The sequence below is a fragment of the Chanos chanos genome, chromosome 10 (genome assembly GCF_902362185.1).
Source record: "Chanos chanos chromosome 10, fChaCha1.1, whole genome shotgun sequence".
Classification (NCBI taxonomy): domain Eukaryota; kingdom Metazoa; phylum Chordata; class Actinopteri; order Gonorynchiformes; family Chanidae; genus Chanos; species Chanos chanos.
In genome coordinates this window covers 24,403,976-24,422,053 of record NC_044504.1, presented here as the reverse complement: position 1 = coordinate 24,422,053, position 18,078 = coordinate 24,403,976, and the positions used below count along the sequence as shown (strand labels likewise).

The 18,078-nt window shown below is 39.3% G+C and overlaps 1 protein-coding gene across 1 annotated transcript; it reads right to left on the bottom strand.

Annotated features, from left to right (window-relative positions):
* Positions 1-1,516: 1,516 nt before the first annotated feature.
* LOC115822133 (myosin heavy chain, fast skeletal muscle-like) lies at positions 1,517-12,561 on the bottom strand. Its single transcript, XM_030785812.1, has 39 exons — positions 12,355-12,561; positions 12,101-12,244; positions 11,864-12,020; positions 11,742-11,769; positions 11,542-11,653; positions 11,024-11,116; positions 10,874-10,937; positions 10,686-10,784; positions 10,496-10,599; positions 10,272-10,410; positions 9,922-10,040; positions 9,663-9,812; positions 9,267-9,437; positions 8,877-9,177; positions 8,693-8,760; positions 8,517-8,604; positions 8,312-8,429; positions 8,105-8,228; positions 7,874-8,010; positions 7,393-7,648; positions 6,820-7,062; positions 6,558-6,734; positions 6,325-6,470; positions 6,148-6,238; positions 5,655-6,044; positions 5,412-5,538; positions 5,201-5,319; positions 4,891-5,087; positions 4,609-4,792; positions 4,359-4,524; positions 3,815-3,939; positions 3,383-3,691; positions 3,084-3,287; positions 2,864-2,989; positions 2,524-2,694; positions 2,292-2,396; positions 2,092-2,187; positions 1,787-1,918; positions 1,517-1,537 (listed from the first exon to the last, which is right to left on the bottom strand). Exons 1-39 carry the CDS (start codon positions 12,559-12,561, stop codon positions 1,517-1,519), a joined length of 5,808 nt encoding a protein of 1,935 aa, XP_030641672.1.
* Between the last annotated feature and the right edge of the window lie 5,517 nt (positions 12,562-18,078).

The window sequence follows — 18,078 nt, the reverse complement described above, 5'->3', positions numbered from 1 at the left end:
GACTCCTCCCGCCCTGTGGACTGATCCATCCTGGTGTTATCATCTTCCATCCCCCGTCAGCCTCCTGTCTACATCGCCATCCCCTTTGTTCATGCCCCAATTTACTTTCAATTGTAACTGCCCACGTGGTCGGCACCTATTGCACGCCTGTCTGGCCAAGGAGGGGTCTCCTCTCTCTGTGGTCCTCCTCAAGATTTCTCCCATTTTCCCATTTCCCTCTTGGGTTTTTGGGGAGTTTTTTCTTGCCCGCCATGAGGATTAAGTCAGGGGGTGCCGTCATATTTTGATTTGACTGTTGTGGCCTGTAAAACCCTTTGAGACTGTAAACAGTGATATTGGGCTCTAAATAAACTTGAACTTGAACTTGAACTTTCTTTTGCTAACATGTGCGTGTGAGGGCTGCATGTTGAACATTTCTTTTCGTTCTGTGTTAATTTGTGCAGGTATGTTGTGCTCAGTGTTCGTTCATTATTATGTAGTTAATTGTCAGTCTGCGGTTGTTGAACTGAGGAGAGGTTGCTGATGTCCTGTGTGTGCGTGTGAGGGCTGCATGTTGAACATTTCTTTTCGTTCTGTGTTAATTTGTGCAGATGGTATTTCTCCTTTAATAAAACCCAACAACTGGAATCATCGGTGTGATCATTACACTATCAAGTTAAGCAGACCATCGAACACAACGCAGATTACAGAGGTTAAGTTAACGGAGGTGCAGATAGAGGAACACCCCGGTTACACATGCATGCACGAACATTCTAAAACACTGCCTCACACTATTACAATTAGTCTGCACAGCTATGCCTCTCGCCAAAATTATTGCCAGCATTAGTGAGAAACCTTCAAACACTGGTGTTACAGGTTTTACCTTTTCAAGCAAGTATAAATTTTGTTGACTGAATTTCGTTTACCAGTTTATCAACTTATTGTGTGATGAAGTTATTTAGTTTACAACTGCATTGGTACAAGGTGGAAGGTGCCTGTGTTTGTCGAATCGGTTTTAAATTAATCAGATAACTTAATAGTTTTTCACTTTGTTTTTCGTCTCACATCCATTTTTCTGCTCTATTTTTCAGTTCATGTGCATTTTCATCCCCTCCAGTTTTATCAATTAATTTTTGCTACTTCCACCCCTCATACTTTTGATCCGATGTAAATAAACTTAATTTTTATACTAAGAAGAACCTTTTGTATTTTACTGCACTTACTGGCATAACTTGTCAGTTGTGAGTGAATTTCACTCTCCACAATTATTGACTAATGTATTCATGGTTAAAAAAAAATTAAAATATTGTCAGAGTGTTTATAAATGGGATGTAGACCCTTACATACCCTGCCCAAAAAGCTGAAATAAAAATTCACACTGAAGAATGATAATATTGTATTTTGTATTGTGTTGAACATGAGGTGCCAATAAACAGACAAACAAAAAGGTAATGCTCGTATATACAATTTTATTTGGCAGATTGTTAAATGGTCATGTTCTGTGGCCTCAGTTCTTACTCTCATGACCTAAGAGACTTTATTCAGCAGCTTCTTTGCCCTTGGAGAAATGGAGAATAAATGAAAATCAGCAACAGTGAGGCTTAGTCATTGCACACCCTTTTTGATCCTCATCTGACTGTAAAGTGCGTGATTCCATATGAAACACGTTTTTAGTAAGGTCTGAATGTTTTACATCACCATCATAGTGAACCAGCAGTGTTTTCATTTTATCTATATTAATTTGCTTTCTTTTTGAAACATTCATGAAGTTTATATGGTGATATATATTTGTTAAGTTTCAAGATACCTTTCCAGCATCACGGCTCTTGGCTCTGAGCTTGTTGACCTGCGACTCGGCAATGTCAGCGCGTTCCTCAGCCTCCTCCAGCTCATGCTGCACCTTCCTGAACTTGGACATGTGGGCGTTGGCTTGTTCCTCCTGCAATTTGGGCATTTTGTCATAATTTGTCACATTATAACCACACGCCTTATCATATTGTGAGAGCACAATTTTTAGATGCCATAGGGTCAGTTTTGACACATTTCATGTTGTGTATGATCTTAAAAATTTGCAAAAACCCCGTCAACAGTTTCCAGTCAGGTGTCACTTACAGCTTCCTCAGCCTGCCTCTTGTAGGCCTTGACCTTCAGCTGCAGTTTGTCTACCAGGTCCTGCAGTCTGGTAATATTCTTCTTGTCCTCCTCAGTCTAAGACCAAAGTAAATATTGTCATCAAATTATCATACTTGTTGCAAATTCATCAAGATGCTCCTGAGAACACAAGTGAGTGTCATGAAACAGATTATTCATACCTGGTAGGTCAGCTCCTTGACTCTCCTCTCATATTTGCGGACTCCCTTCACAGCATCTGCACCACGTTTCTGTTCAGCCTCAACTTCAGCCTCCAGCTCACGCACCTTCAAAAAACAAAATGTTTTTGGTGTTATCATTTATTGTGTGTCCACTATGTAGATCATTAGAATACTATATGATAATTTTCTTCCTTGCTGTTTTACTGTCTTAACAGAAAATTGAGTAACTCACCCTGGATTCCAGTTTCTGGAGCTGTTTCTTGCCACCCTTCATGGCCAGATTCTCAGCCTCATCCAGGCGGTGCTGCAGGTCTTTGACTGTGACCTCCAGATTCTTCTTCATCCTCTCCAGGTGAGCACTGGTGTCCTGCTCCTTCTTCAACTCTTCAGCCATCATGGCAGCCTAATTTGTTAATAAGATATAAGTAATTGAATCAAATCAAAATAAAATTTAGATGACCATGAGGACATTTAAATTCCAACTCACATCAGTAATAGCGCAATCAGTAATTGAGTCAAGTAAAGATTGGAAGGCTGTCAGGACTATTGATTAGAGATAATTAGAAACTCACATCAGTGATCGCTTTCTTTGCTTTCTCTTCAGCATTCCTTGCTTCTTGAACAGTGTCGTCCACCTCTGATTGGATCTGCACAAGGTCAGCTTCAAGCTTCTTCTTGGTGTTCAGAAGGCTTGTGTTCTAGAGTTATTAAAATGTAAAATAAGTTGATAGTATTCATTTAATTCTAACAGTTTCAAGCTTATTGATTGGAGTGGTTTAATTAAATGACTACCTGTGAGTGAAGAAGTCCGACACGCTCACTGGCATCAACCAGCTCTTGCTCAGCCACTTTGCGGCCTCTCTCAGTCTGTTCCAGGGCAACTCTAAGCTCTTCAATCTCAGCCAACATCAGAGTATTCCTGCGCTCAACCATAGCAACCTGCTCCTTCATGTCCTCCTGTCCTCTCAGGGCATCATCAAGGTGCAGTTGGGCATCCTAATGATAAATCGGTCATGGATGTAAATTTAAAAGCCATGTTGTGAAAACACTCAAGGAAACATACCACAACAATAGAACACAGATACACTTACCTTGAGCTGTCCCTGTACATTCCTCAGCTGTTTCTGGGCCTCAGCAGCCTGGCGGTTGGCATGGCTCAGCTGAATCTCCATCTCATTGAGGTCTCCCTCCATCTTCTTCTTGATTCTCAGGGCGTCATTCCTGCTCCTGACCTCAGAGTCCAGGGTGCTCTGCATGGACTCAATCACCCTCTGGCTGTTCCTCTTGATCTGCTCCATTTCCTCATCTTTTTCTGCCAGCTTCCTGTCAATCTCACCCTTAACCTGGTTGAGCTCAAGCTGGACACGAAGGATCTTGGACTCCTCATGCTCCAAGGTTCCCTGTGAGGACCAATCGGTAGAAATATATCAGACAGTCAAGTACAATCTACGTTATCACGAACCGAGTTTTACTTATCTGCTGTAACATGGCAACTTCAAATGGTCTTTGAAAATTAATTTCACCTCAGCCTCTTCCAGAGCAGTCTGGATCTCGGCCTTCTCTGTCTCCACTGCCTTCTTTGCCTTCTCCAGCTCATGAATGCTCTTTCCAGTCTCACCAATCTGTTCAGTCAGGTCAGAGATCTCCTCTGCAGAAAAAATAGGTGAATTTGGATCTTAAACATTATTACATTTCGTACCGGAGTTAAATTTAGTGGCGTGACCACCACATTTAAATGGTCTGGGGTCTCGCATGTTGTGCAAGAATTGAAATTAAACTTGCTGAAGCCCAGTTGGTCTCAATCAAGTGCTCAGACATCATTTTGTAAAAAAATACAAGGGATAATTGTCCTCAACATAGGCCCATTATAAATGAATGATTTGTATATTTACATTTAAAAGAGTAGAAAAGACTTGAGAGAAGTATGGTAACAGTCCCTCTAGCAGACAAACCAAAAACCAGTAAACTTAATTTTCTCTAATTAAGTCCATGTTGAATATCTAGTATTACAAGTATTACAACTGTACATATGAAACAATTCCCATAATGTTACAGATTTTGGCTTACGCTGCAGATTCTTGTTTTCTCTCTTCAGTGTCTCCAGCTGATCAAGAGCCTCCTCATAGGAGTTCTTCATCTTGAACAGCTCAGTGCTGAGAGAGCGAGCCTCTTTCTGGGCACCTTCCAGTTCAGCCTGGCCTTCCTCATATTTCTGCTTCCACTCAGCCAGAACCTTTAAAATGATATTGTAAAATGTCAGATCTGTGTAATTTCATTATTGTTTACTTTATGTGAGGAGTGAAACATTGATCATTACCTTATCGAAGTTCCTCTGCTTCTTATCAAGGTTGGCAGCCAAAGCATTAGCTCTCTCCACATCAATCATGAGGTCCTCCACTTCACCCTGCAGTCTCTGCTTGGTCTTTTCCAGAGAGGCACACTTGGAGTTAACAGCCTCAATTTGTTCCTCTGCCTCCTGAAGGCGCTGAGCAAGCTTTTTCCTGTTGAAGGTTACATTTTGTGTTATGGAATGCCACCATCAGAGCACATGTCTTACAATAATGTTAAAAAATGTACAAAAGGGAAGGGTAGTTCTTACTTGGCCTCCTCAAGCTCCTCAGTACGCTGGATGGCATCAGTTTCGTATTTGGTTCTCCACTGAGCAACCTCGCTGTTGGCCTTGGACATGCCACGCTGCAGCTCAGCCTTTGCTTCCTGCTCTTCCTCAAACTGCTCACGGAGCAGGTCACAGTCATGGCGGGCAGACTGGAGACCATGGGCCAGGGCATTCTTGGCCTGTAAAAAACAAAGAACACTCAAATGGAGTAAAAATTTGATTAACTCATCGATATTATTATATTAGATTAGTAAAATGATCTAAATGTATTTTTTTTTATAACTGTGCTTACCTTAACCTCCTCCTCAATCTGTCTCTTCAGTTCCTCAATCTGTTGCGTGAAGGCCTGTTTGCCTCTGGTCAGCTGAGATACAAGAGCCTCTTTCTCTTCCAGCTGACGACCAAACTCACCTAGATATCATAGTAATTTATGTTTTATATGTAAATATATATTAAAATATTTAATGTATATTGCTAGTATTCACAGAAAATTCCCTTATTACCATTCTCTGTTTGAAGTCTAGCTTTTTGGGCACTTAAGTCATTAATCTGGCGAAGATTCTCATCATTCTTGGTCTTGAGTTCACTGAGTTGGTCCTCAAGGGTACGGCACATCTTCTCAAGATTTGCCTGTTAATGGAGGAGCTTTCAGATTCCTCCTCATCAGAATTTCTTAGAAATTGTAAGACTACCACAGACTTAACATTGTTAAGAATATCAGACAATACAATATTGTGAAAGCTGACCTTAGCTTTAGCAACAGCCTCCATGTTGCTGGTGAGATCATCGATCTCCATCTTGTATTCACTCTTCTCCTTCTCAAGCTTCTGCTTGACACGCTGGAGGTTGTCGATTTGCTCTCCCAGTTCTGCCACACTATCAGCCTGCTTCTTGCGTAGAGCAGCAGCAGTGGCTTCATGCTGCAGGGTAGACTCCTCAAGATCACGACGCAGCTTCTGGAACTCTGCCTCACGCTTCTTGTTCATCTCTATCTGAGCAGCAGTTGCTCCTCCAGCTTCCTCAAGCCTTTCACTGATCTCCTCAAGTTCTCTGGAGAGATCTGCTCTCTGCTTCTCAACCTTGGCACGCGCAGCTCGCTCAGCTTCTATTTCCTCCTCCAGTTCCTCAATGCGGGCCTATAGTGATGAAGAACGGAGTAATAAAGAAATCGGAAAACATTTTTTGCCTGTGTGTTTCATCTAACTCATATTTCCGAACTCCATGAAAGTGGTCATATACCTGCAGCTCCTTGATCTTCTTCTGAAGCTGGGCTCCCAAAGACTGCTCATCTTCAATCTTGCTGAGAAGCTGGCTTGTTTCAAAGTCTTTCCTAGAAGCATGAAACAACATCTTAAGGAACTTCAGCAGTATTTTACTTTAGGTTTTACTACTTTGTAGCAAAAAAGTCTGTATTACTTCTTAAGCTTCTCCTCAGACTGCTGCTTGTCATTCTCCAGATCCATAATGGACTCCTGGGCCAGTTTCAGGTCACCCTCAAGCTTTCTCTTGGCTCTCTCAAGGTCCATGCGGAGCTTCTTCTCTTGCTCCAGGGAACCCTCAAGCTGAATAAATTTGGCAGTTTCAAGTTATAAAATTCATAAAAACACATAAAATATTCAACAGTATGACATAACAGTTTATGAACTCACATCATCCACTTGTTGTTCAAGCTTTGTCTTGGATTTGGTCAGAGTGTTGACTTTGTCCTCCTCTGCCTGGAGATCATCAAGAGTCTGTTGGTGTGCCTCTTGGAGGGCTTTCTTCTCTTTTGTGAGCTTGGCAAGGCTCTCATCCTGAGCAGCCATCTCCTCAGTCAGATTCTTGACCTGTGTTGATTCAAAAATAAGTTTAGATCAGCTCATAGTTATACTTGACAACATGTGAGAGATTTTCTGCCTCAATACCACATGCCTTGTTTTCTGTGGCATGTTTCTCCTTCTCCACTTTGGCCAAGGTGAGCTCCAAGTCATCGATGTCTTTCTTCAGCTCAGAACACTCATCCTCCAGTTTTCTCTTCTTGGCAGTCAGCTCAGCATTGATCTCCTCCTCATCCTCCAGTCTCTCAGTTGTCTCTTTAAGTTTTGCTTCCAGCTGGATCTTGCTCTTGATCAAGCCCTCACATCTCTCCTCGGCATCTGACAGATTTTCAGATTCCTAGGATTTACAAAATAATCATTTCTTTCTGTGATGCTGTAGTGGAGTTCATAGAAGCAAAGCAGGGAAAATATGACATTACTGTACTCATTCTCAGAAATGTATGGACTGCTGTTGTTTAAAAAGATCGCACATGTTGATCCAAGAGAGAGGAGGTTAAATACCTACCCTCTCAAATGTTATAGCAGATACAAAAATTCAATAAGTTCCATGACGACATTACTTATGTAGCATTGAGTGCAGACACATCTTTGTATGAATCATATCAAAAGTCATGCTGGAGTAAATGCCTTTCAGTTTACTGTTTTCACATGTTTTAAAAGTACTTACTGAGGCCACTTGGAGCTGCAGATCATTCCTCTCCTGCAACAAAGTCACCATTTTCTCTTCAAGTTCTTTCTTCTTGGCTTCTGCCTTGGCCAGGTCTTCCTTGCATTTGGCAAATTCTTCCTTCATGTTAGCCAGCTCTTTCTCAGTCTCAGCACTCTTCAGCAGAGGCTTGATCTTGTAGTACACCTTCATCCATGGCCAGTGCTTGACATTCATGAAGGAACGGACGTTGTACTGGATGGTGAAGATGGCCTCTCTGCCATTGAAGAATGTGCTTTTAGCATTTATTTTAGAACAGTTACAGTTTTAACAAACCGCATTTGCTTTTGATTCAGTTAATTCCACGAATATTTTTTGCCCGATCAAGGCAACCGCAAACAAATCGGAAACTTTCAATTTCATTGACCATTACATGTGATTAATAGCACAGTTTGTTTTTTCCCTTGCAACTATAAATTGTAATGTTTCCTTTCCAACCCACCTCCTCTCCATCATCTTAACAAACTCTCTCCTCATGAGATAACCACGGCAGAGGGCCTGAGTCATTCCGACCAGAGCTGCCAGTTTCTCGTCTCTCATCTCCTCAAGGGTACCCAGCAGACCAGCTTTGAAGAACACCTATGTGGTAAAGAGTTGTGACAAAGGTTTTCCACAAGGTTCTCATAATCTTGACAGGTTCATTTTCATGAATTCTTTTTATTTGAATGGTTACCTTAGTATGTCCAAATCTGTACTGATCATGGTCAACATCAATAGATCCCAAGAGCTTCTCAGCTGCTTTCTTGTTGTCAATAAACTGACCCTCTGGGATGACGCTGGCATTCAGCACTTTGTACCTATGAGAAATTCATCAAGATGTCATTACTGGGTTTCATCTTAAAGGAAGCATTCTATGGTATGAAAGGATGTTTTAACTTGCCTCTGCTTGAAGTCACCATAGAGGATTCTGCTTGGGAAGCCCTTTCTACAGATTCTGATGCCCTCCAGTACACCATTACACCTCAACTGGTGGATAACCAGGAAGTTCTCCATAAGACCTTGTGAAAAAGTAGCAGTATAAATTAATTGCTTTCATTATGTCACGTGCATCTTTTCACACTCTCGATACTTGGTAGCATCTGTACCTGGAGTCTTAGACTCATTAGGGATCAGACAGCGCACAAAGTGAGGATGAGTGCTCCTCAAGTTGGTCATCAGTTTCCCCAAGTTCTCCTGTTGATTTAAAAGCAGTATGCCATCAAATTTATTTGAACGAAAGAGTTAGAGTAAAAGCCTTTGTTACATTTTACTAATAACAAACCCTGAATTGTGAGGACACAGTCTGCATGGAGCCACCCTTCTTTTTGCCTCCTTTTTTGCCACCAGTCTCTGTATGAAAATAATTCAAAGCAGAAAGTTATATTATTTTTAAAGTTAAATCCCAAAAAACCTGAAATAGTTGGAATGGATGGAACTGTATTTTGATGTAAATTAGGTGTCATTACCCTCAACAACAGGTGGATAGAGGGTAGAGAGCAGTTTGACAGCGGACTTCTGGTACAGCTGCACCACAGACTCATTCAGAGGGTCCTTGTTCTTCTCCAGCCACCCAGCAATGTTGTAGTCCACAGTGCCTGCATAGTGCACCAGTGAGAAGTGGGCCTCAGCCTTGCCTTTGGCGGGCTTTGGTTTCTGGAAGGCATTGCTCTTGCCAAGATGCTGATCATAGAGCTTGTTCTTGAAGGTTGTGTCTGAAGCCTTGGGGAACATGCACTCCTCTTCAAGGATGGAGAAGATACCCATGGGCTGTTGACAAGATACAGTTTACTGAACTTAGTGAGGTTGAGTTTGGGACTAACTGTACAATTCTACAGTATTTGCCATGCAAAATTTACCTTCTCAATAAGCTCAATGCAAGCAGCCAAGTCCATGCCGAAATCAATGAATTCCCAGACAATGCCTTCTTTCTTGTACTCCTCTTGCTCCAGGACAAACATGTGGTGGTTGAAGAACTGTTGCAGTTTCTCATTGGTGAAGTTGATACAAAGCTGCTCCATGCTGTTAAACTATGGAGAAAATCAATATGAACCTAGGTACAATACTTTCAAGCAGAACACCACATGAATTCTGATGATAATTTCAGATCACTTCAGTTAAAATGCTGAATCATTTATGGAACTCATTGTTTAGATAAAATATACAAAGAAATTACTTTTGTAACAAATGTAGTGGAATATTTCTTTTGAATTTACAGTAAAAATGACACTTTATGTGAAAAACAGTACACTTACATCAAAGATTTCAAAACCAGCAATGTCCAGCACACCGATGAAGAACTGTCTGGCTTGTTTTGTGTCCAACATCTGGTTGATACGGATGACCATCCACAAGAACATCCTCTCATAGATAGACTTGGCCAAGGCGCTCACAGAGTTATAGACCTAAAGAGGCATGGATACAGTGCTGCTATGTTAACATTACTTCAACTTTAGCTGAGCATTTTTGAATAAGATGTTAGTATCAAGTTCAAAAAGTCATGAAGAGGTTTACCTGTGGCACAGTCTGGCCCTTGGTTACAAACTCATTGCCGACCTTCACTCTTGGGTAGCACAAAGCCTTAAGCATATCAGCTGAGTTCAAGCCCAGCAGATAGGCAACCTTGTCAGCATCTGGAAGATGAATTATGGGATGTAACTAGCTGTCTGGTAAGGTTGTATGTGAATGGCTGTGTACTGTTACTGCCAACTTTTACATTTAAAAATGATAATCGTGTTAAAGAAAACCCTCAGAATGAAGAGCTTGGAGAGCAACATTTACTCATGGACTTCATTTAATTTATAATGAGATTAATGCTGGGATGATGGTATTTCTCCACTCCAGAGATTATGTTCAAGTCTCACCCTCAGTGCCATCAGGTTCTGCCTGCTCCTCACGCTGCTTCTGCTTGAACTTCATGTTACCATGATGGAGAACAGCTCCAGTGAACTTGTAGATGCCCATCTTCTCCTCAGGACTGAAGCCCAGAATATCAATGGCAGTCTGAAAACAAATGTGAAGACATTTTTGAGGACATGAGGTTTAACACAGATGCTGAACAATGATCATTTATAGACCGTAGACTCACATCTGTGGCAACCAGCTCCTCCTTGTCATCAATGCTGGCTACAGTAATCTGACCCTGACTGCACATGGGGAAGTCATAGGGGTTGGTGGTGATGAGCGTCATTTCTATGGAGTAAGAACAGTGACTTAAAACAGGTCCTATACATCTTTGCAAGTGCAGAAAAGAGAATTGTCACATTAATTACACATACCAATCAGCTCAGGCTTGTGGTTGGTCATCATCTGATAGAAGATGTGGTAGCCTCTCTCATCTGGAAGCTGGAATGTGACTCTTGACTTCTCCAGCAGATCTGTTTGGGCACAGTACAAATGTTCATATTCTCTGACTCCCAAGTATCAGGTTAGTTATCTTCTGATCTTCAGGTACAGATCAACTTACAAGTCTCAATGTCAGCACTGGACAGTTTTCCTGTGGTGCCAAAGTGGATTCTGATGAATTTACCCTGTTGCAAGTAATGAAATATTTTCTTAATTTTGCATACTTTTTCATGGTGGCCAAAATGTAAAACAGTTTTGAAATTAAACTTACGAAACGTGAAGAGTTGTCATTTCTCACAGTCTTGGCATTACCATAAGCCTCAAGCAGAGGGTTGGCTGCAATGATCTGGTCTTCAAGAGATCCCTGCAATCATCAATGTGTTCCATCAATTTTGTTGAAGGATGAAGTGCTCCCTTTATGTTAAAGCAGCCAAGTTTATTAAATAGGTTGAATTACCCCTTACTTATTGTTGTGGCCCAACACTGCTGGTTTTTATGTGAATAGGTTCTAGTTACCATAAATGTTTTTTTGTAAGCCCAGTTATGGGTATCTAACTGTGTTATGTGGTTGTTCAGTGTTGTTCTGAATAAAATGTTCTGTTCCACTCTGTCTCTGTAAAGGAGGGATTTAACAAATGTCACCAAAAGATCTATCCCTTTCTTTGTCAGCTCCTCTCATTAAATTGCTGTAGCGACAGACACTACATAATTTACAGTTTTTGTCTCATCAGTGTACCATTTTTTTTACATGATTGCAATCCAAGCTTGTGCTAGAACAACAGTTCTTACCTGCATTTTGCCGGGAGCTTGTTCCTTCTTCTTATCTCCAGTCATTGCAACTGTAGCAAAGTACTGGATGACACGCTTGGTGTTCACAGTCTTTCCAGCACCAGATTCTCCACTGGATTGCAGAGGATATTTATAGGTTAGGGTAACACATGAGGCAAACTTGCAAAAGTCACAGATTTAAAAGTAATGTAGATACTCACGTAATCAGGACAGACTGGTTCTCCCTGTCTGTTGAGTGAAGAATGTAAAATTGTTGTAAATGTTATCCTGATGTTATTTTGGTCAACAAAGTTAACAAATCATATTAGAAGAAAGATCTCACCAGTAAGCATGAACTGATAGGCATTGTCAGAGACAGAGAAGATGTGGGGTGGGGCCTCCATGCGCTTTTTGCCTCTGTAGGCAGACACCACTTCTGCATCGTACACTGGAAGCCACTTGTAGGGGTTTACAGTGGCACAGAAGAGTCCAGAGTAGGTCTGAAATGAAAAGGGAAATGAGTATGTAAAGCTCTTAATATGTACAATTTGTTTCTCATTTGCAGCTCTTGCTCACTTACGTAGATCATCCATGCTGCATAACGCTCTTTGAGGTTATACAGGACAGAGGCTTCATTGAGATGGGTCATCATGGCCATGTCCTCAATTTTGTCGAACTTGGGAGGGTTCATTGGGCTGACATCATCCTCCTTAACAGTTCTCTCCTGAGAAGGTGAACATTACATGTGAGCAAGACTTGCACACTGGATTCTATCTTGTATATGGTTCTAATTTCTTTGTGTATTTCAAGTTCGTCTTTTCTCAAGAAACTAACCTCCTGCGTATCATTCACAACAACAGTGACTTTGCCACCATCTCTGCTCTTGATTGTAGCTTTGAGGTACAGTTCTTTGGCATCTACTACAAAGCAGGCGCTCTTAGCATCGAACGGCCTGCTTTGTGCCTCAATTCTCTCCTTCTCAGGCTTACGGAGGTATATGGCAGCCTTGCCATAAACGGCCATCTCCGCGTCTGTACTCATGGTGGCAGCTCACTGCAAGTTTGATGCAAAAACATTGCAGTCATTGCCGTGAATAAGTCAAAAAAAATACAGAGATATTTCCCACTGTATTTGTTACTTTGGCATTCAAAACACACAGGGAAATCTCATCTCACCTTTTCCCCAGAGACCAGCTGAAATGTCCACAACCCTACATGTAAAAGGAAATTCATAATTATCTAAAAACTTTTTTTGGAGAATTTTTTTTTTAACTTAAGAATATTTTCTTACTTGCTATATATGAACATTTATTTTTTCTTCTGTGACTACTGCTCTCTGACACTACCTTTACTAATTTGCAACAGCACCACCAGTGCTACCACTACTCATCAAAAAAATCTATTAAAAATACAAAACACACTAAATGTTAATCCTCATAACATACAGCATAAGTATAGCATAAGCACAGAATAAACAAATCAAGGAATTCAGTTTGGAATAACAGCATCAGTTTAAAATACTGAACATAAGAAGCACTTTCACATTCTGTTACAAATATCTCTATTAGAAATTATAAATATATTTTAGTGTGGTCCGAACTGTGGTTTCATGCAAATCAATTAATGGAACTGAAGTGCCTTTAAATCAGTTATGAGCACCTAACATTAGTTATTGCATATATTCAGTAGCTCATTCCATCATTAAACATTTGAGCAGCTCACCACTGACTGGAACTTCTGAGGTCTCCTCTACAGCTGATGTTGGCTCCCCTCTTTCTTATATTGGCCTTGCTTTGCAGACTCAGCTATTCCTATATATGGATGGACTCTGTCGTTTTGATTTATGTATAAGCTGTCACAAGTCGTAAATGGATGTAGCAGTATGATTGGCATTCTTCCCATTTAACAAATATTCAGAAAAATATTTTTATGCGTGTGCAACTGTTCGTTTGTAAGAAGGCAGCCTTACATACTGCTACCACTGTTTTATGAAAGTGATTCATACAACTGTTTCATGAATCTAATAGTTAGTTATTGGAATAACACTAATAATTACCTATGTGCATAGTTTAACAAGTGAGGTTTTGCTTTTGATATGTAATACTTTAATATATGATTTAAAAATTTGTGTGAGACAATAAAATAAAGCATAAATTGTTTGTAGCTCTGCTAGTTTCCTATTTTAGTTATGTGAATATTTTGGCTGAATGAATGATCATGATTTATGATCCCGTTGTATCATGATTACTGTGTTATTTAAAGCCTGGTTATACCCTGTGGGTGCTCAACATCTTTAACATGCTTATAATGAAGTCTGCATATCCCTTTACGGATCAGGTAGAGTATATACACTTTCTGGCATCTTTCTAAATGGGGAGGTCACAGATCCCCTGCAGACTTGGACTTCATTGATCTTTGGGCATTGAATGCCTTTCATTCATGAATGATTTCATGTTATCTACATATCATGACATCCTTGTCAGTGATCCTCAGCTTTATGGGGTGCATAATCTTCTGCTGAACTGCAAGGTTTCCCAGATATCAAACAGAACTACTCAGAGAATTCAAGAATGTATACAAAAAGCTAGCCCTGCAATTAACATTACCATTGACAATATCCGTCCTGTAACCTACATATTCCCTTTTGGTGGGGAGGATTTCCTTATCTAGAGCTCTGGGTTCCAGCTTCTGCAATCCTTCTGCCTGCTCCACCTGCACCTTCAGTCCTGTCACCTGGATTACTACCAGCTCAGTCCAAATCTTCAGTCCCATCACCTGGGCTATTGTCAGTATTATCTCCTGGGTCACCAGTCCTGTTGTTCTGAGTGCCTGAATCTCATGTAAACCTGTTCCCCGTTTGTTATCTCATTCAGTCTCCTGTATAAATCCTCCAAAATTTGGATCTGTCATTTGGCTGATTCAGGCTCACATGAATTTACAGACCTGTGTATTCTTTCTCTGCCTGTTTTGTTTCTGTCGGCTATCCTGTTCACCCCACTGTTCTGATTAGCTGTATTGTTCTTATGCACTGACCTTAGCCTGTTTACTGACTCTGATTCCTAGTCTTGCGCTTAGTCTCTTAATCATGTACTGAGCTTTGCCTTGTCTTGACTTTGACTTTGGATCGCATCTTCAAATAAAGTTAGCCTGCATTTGCATCCAGCTTTTGTGACAATCATCATGTATCTTTCACACTAAATGTCACTGTTTATTTTTTTCATTCTTTAAAATTTTATCTAATCATTTATTTATTCTAAATGAATTTATGAGAGCTAAAACATACAGGTTTTTAATTTATATTATTTGCCAGTCTCTTGGTAAGTATAAATTAGCTCTGAAATTCAGCCAAGGGTTCTAAGATCTGAGATCTACAGAAGTTATTTTAAATTTCAGATTTCATCATATTCTTGGCATTCATCCACACTTAGCTACATATAGTACTATAATGGTAACTAATTATTGCCGTCTTTGTGCAGACTTTACATATGGTGGTTATTTGACTGTCAGCATGTCTTGCCATCCATAAATCGTATACCAGAGACATAGCATTGCACAGCAACAGTGGAGCATTTTGTTCATTACTTTGCATTGTTGGTATGCGTTTTCTGACACTGAAGCCAATCATACATTTTATTTAAATGTACCAACCAGATCAGTGGAAGAGAAAAACTTTGACATATGCCATGTTAGTCCCTGCACCTAGTCAGCATAGTATGTAGGTTATGAGATACAGCTTAGCTGATCAAATTACCCCTTACCAACTCTGAAGAGGGCTCTGGTTATATGGAATGAAATATATGTCAATGAGGTAATGCAGCACAGGAGGCAAGACATTTTAGTTTTACTTTTGCATCCAGGATTTATGTCAGGTTTTAGAGTGAAAGATCTGTTTTTAAGAAACATTCTTTTTTGCCATTTGACTCAATAGTTACAGTATACAGCATATATACAGCATACAATACTCTGTATTAAACCATCAGTTGCAGCTGTGTACAATTGCCTTTATTCCTAAAGTAAAAATACACATGACCATGTAGTATTATTCTTATTACTGTTTTTTTCTGTGAACTCTCCTCTGTCCGGTGGATTATAGTTGTAAGGGCATTGCTTAAAGACCTGTAGGCTGCACACATGTTGCAGGTTATGAATGCTGCGGAGAGAGCTCCCTTTCTGGCTCTGCTGTGGTTAATATATTGGATGAGGTCTATGTTTGATAGTCCAATAAATAAACTACTGTCTAAAATTTTAATCTGGAACCTGCTTCAGTTACACTGTGTTGACAAACACAGGCTATAATCATTTCTTGTTTCTGTTCTAAAGTTGAACTTGGATGTTACAGATTCCTACAGAATATTACTGATGAGTTACTGCAGAAATATGGAAGTTCTTAAAATTAATGGAAAAATTGGGGGGACTGTCTTCAGTTTAGTACAATTTAAAATCATTAAATGAGATACTTAGATTCAGTCAAGTATTCGGAGGATGTTGCAGATCTTTTTGGGACTCAGGTATTGGAATGATGCGTAACAAAATATGTTTAGTAATATTGATAATAAAAGAAATAAATATTTGGTGACATCATAAGAATATTTATTAGGGTTACAGAAAGATGGACATTACTGACAGTACTTTTCCACACTGATCAGTTGTTTCTGCTGTAGTGGAGTTCATTTAAGCGAAGGAGAGAAAATATGACATATACTGAACTCATTCTCAAAATTTTATGAACTACTGTTGTTTAAAAAGATCACATATGTTGATCCAAGAGAGAGAGGGAGGGTGTTTCAGAAAGCAGGTTTAATGAAAACTCAGAGTTAGTTAACTCAGAGTACGTAGTAAATTTCCTAATAGAAGAGCCCTGTGGCTTTGTTTTGCTAGGATAATGGATAATTTGCTAGGATAATGAAGGGGCTCTTCTATTGGGAGGTTTACTACCTACTCTGAGTTAAGTAACTGAGTTTTCATTAAACCTGCAGTTTACTGAACTTAGTGAGGTTGAGTTTGGGACTAACTATACAATTCTACAGTATTTGCCATGCAAAATTTACCTTCTCAATAAGTTCAATGCAAGCAGCCGAGTCCATGCCAAAGGTTTGATCATGTTTCTTTTTTTTTTTTTTTTCTATCATCAAGATATTTGAGAAATCGCGAATATTAAACAAATTGTTATATGATGTTGGCATACGGTCTTAATAAGCACACAAATCTTGATAATACTGCTCATGGTGATTTTATTTTGAATTCACATTAGTTCATGACTTTGAATGATTTCTTATTCAAAAGTCATATGATATCCTTCTCTCTTCCATTATTTTGCTTGAACAAGAAAATGAGGAAATAACTGGTTTAGTCATTCAAGCATTGTACTTTTACAGACACAATAAATTTGTTTTGAATCAAAATTACAATGTAAAAAGTAAATTAAATCACTCACTCACTCACTCACTTTCAAAGCCACTTATCCTAATTAGGGTCTCAGGGGGTGCTGCAGCCTAAATTAAATAATTTTAATTTAAATAAAAATTCATCAAATTGGTATGTGTTTCTGTTTCATGCACACATTCTAAAACCAGTGCTTTTAAAGTGTTAAAGTCCTTATTTGGGTGAGTGTCTGCTTGTAAAATTTTATGACTACTTTCCTTAAGTAGAGGGGTTGACAGGTTCACGGCCTTTAACCTATGGCACTCATTTTTATTGTGGCTTGCATGTTTTATGAACATAAAAGCTGGGTCATCATTATACAGTCTTTTGGCATTTTTATGTGTTGTAAATTCGTATAGGTGATAAATTAGAAATTAGAAATGTGGAGACCTCTACCAATTTCAGTGTTTACAATGTTAATGGTTGGATCACCTATATTTACAATTGTCTTGTCAAGTTCATTTTGGCACTCATAAAGATTACCTCCTGAGGTTCCTTTCTATTTTTAACTGAGTGGGATATGTGCTTGTAAAGATGCCCATATATCTTTTTAGTCATAAATCTTAAGCTTTAAAAAGAAGTGGTTACTGCCATATTAACACATAAAACTTTCATGTAAAGCTTCAAGTAATTTACAGCCACTGGTGTTGAATTTAAATGTTCTTCTTGACCACGTACTACACGCTACAAAATCATTTTTTTCCAAGCCTGTCATTTCTTGAATCTATCATAAAGTTGGTAAAATCAGTCACAATCGGTCACTGACAATTTTATCTGTCCTTTTATTTGAGGATGTCATAATATTTTATGGCAGGTTTTTAGACTTTCATTTTCCATTCACCTCTGACAGGTGACAAACTTTACTCTACTGATTGTTACAATACATTGGATACATAATACTTAACCAAAAATTTAATATTTTTCAAAATTTTTAAAACATCCAGTACCACAGTTCAAGTACATGTATGATGTGAATTCCTTTTTTATCATTGCTAATATGTATATTGCTGGCACTTAGTATGTACATCAAATCTGAAAGTCATAGACCTCATGTATTTATAGCTAAAAGCATAGAATAATTGTGATTATTAAAATCTAAAATAAACTTTTTCACCCCGAGCTTTACAAGCTGAAACTA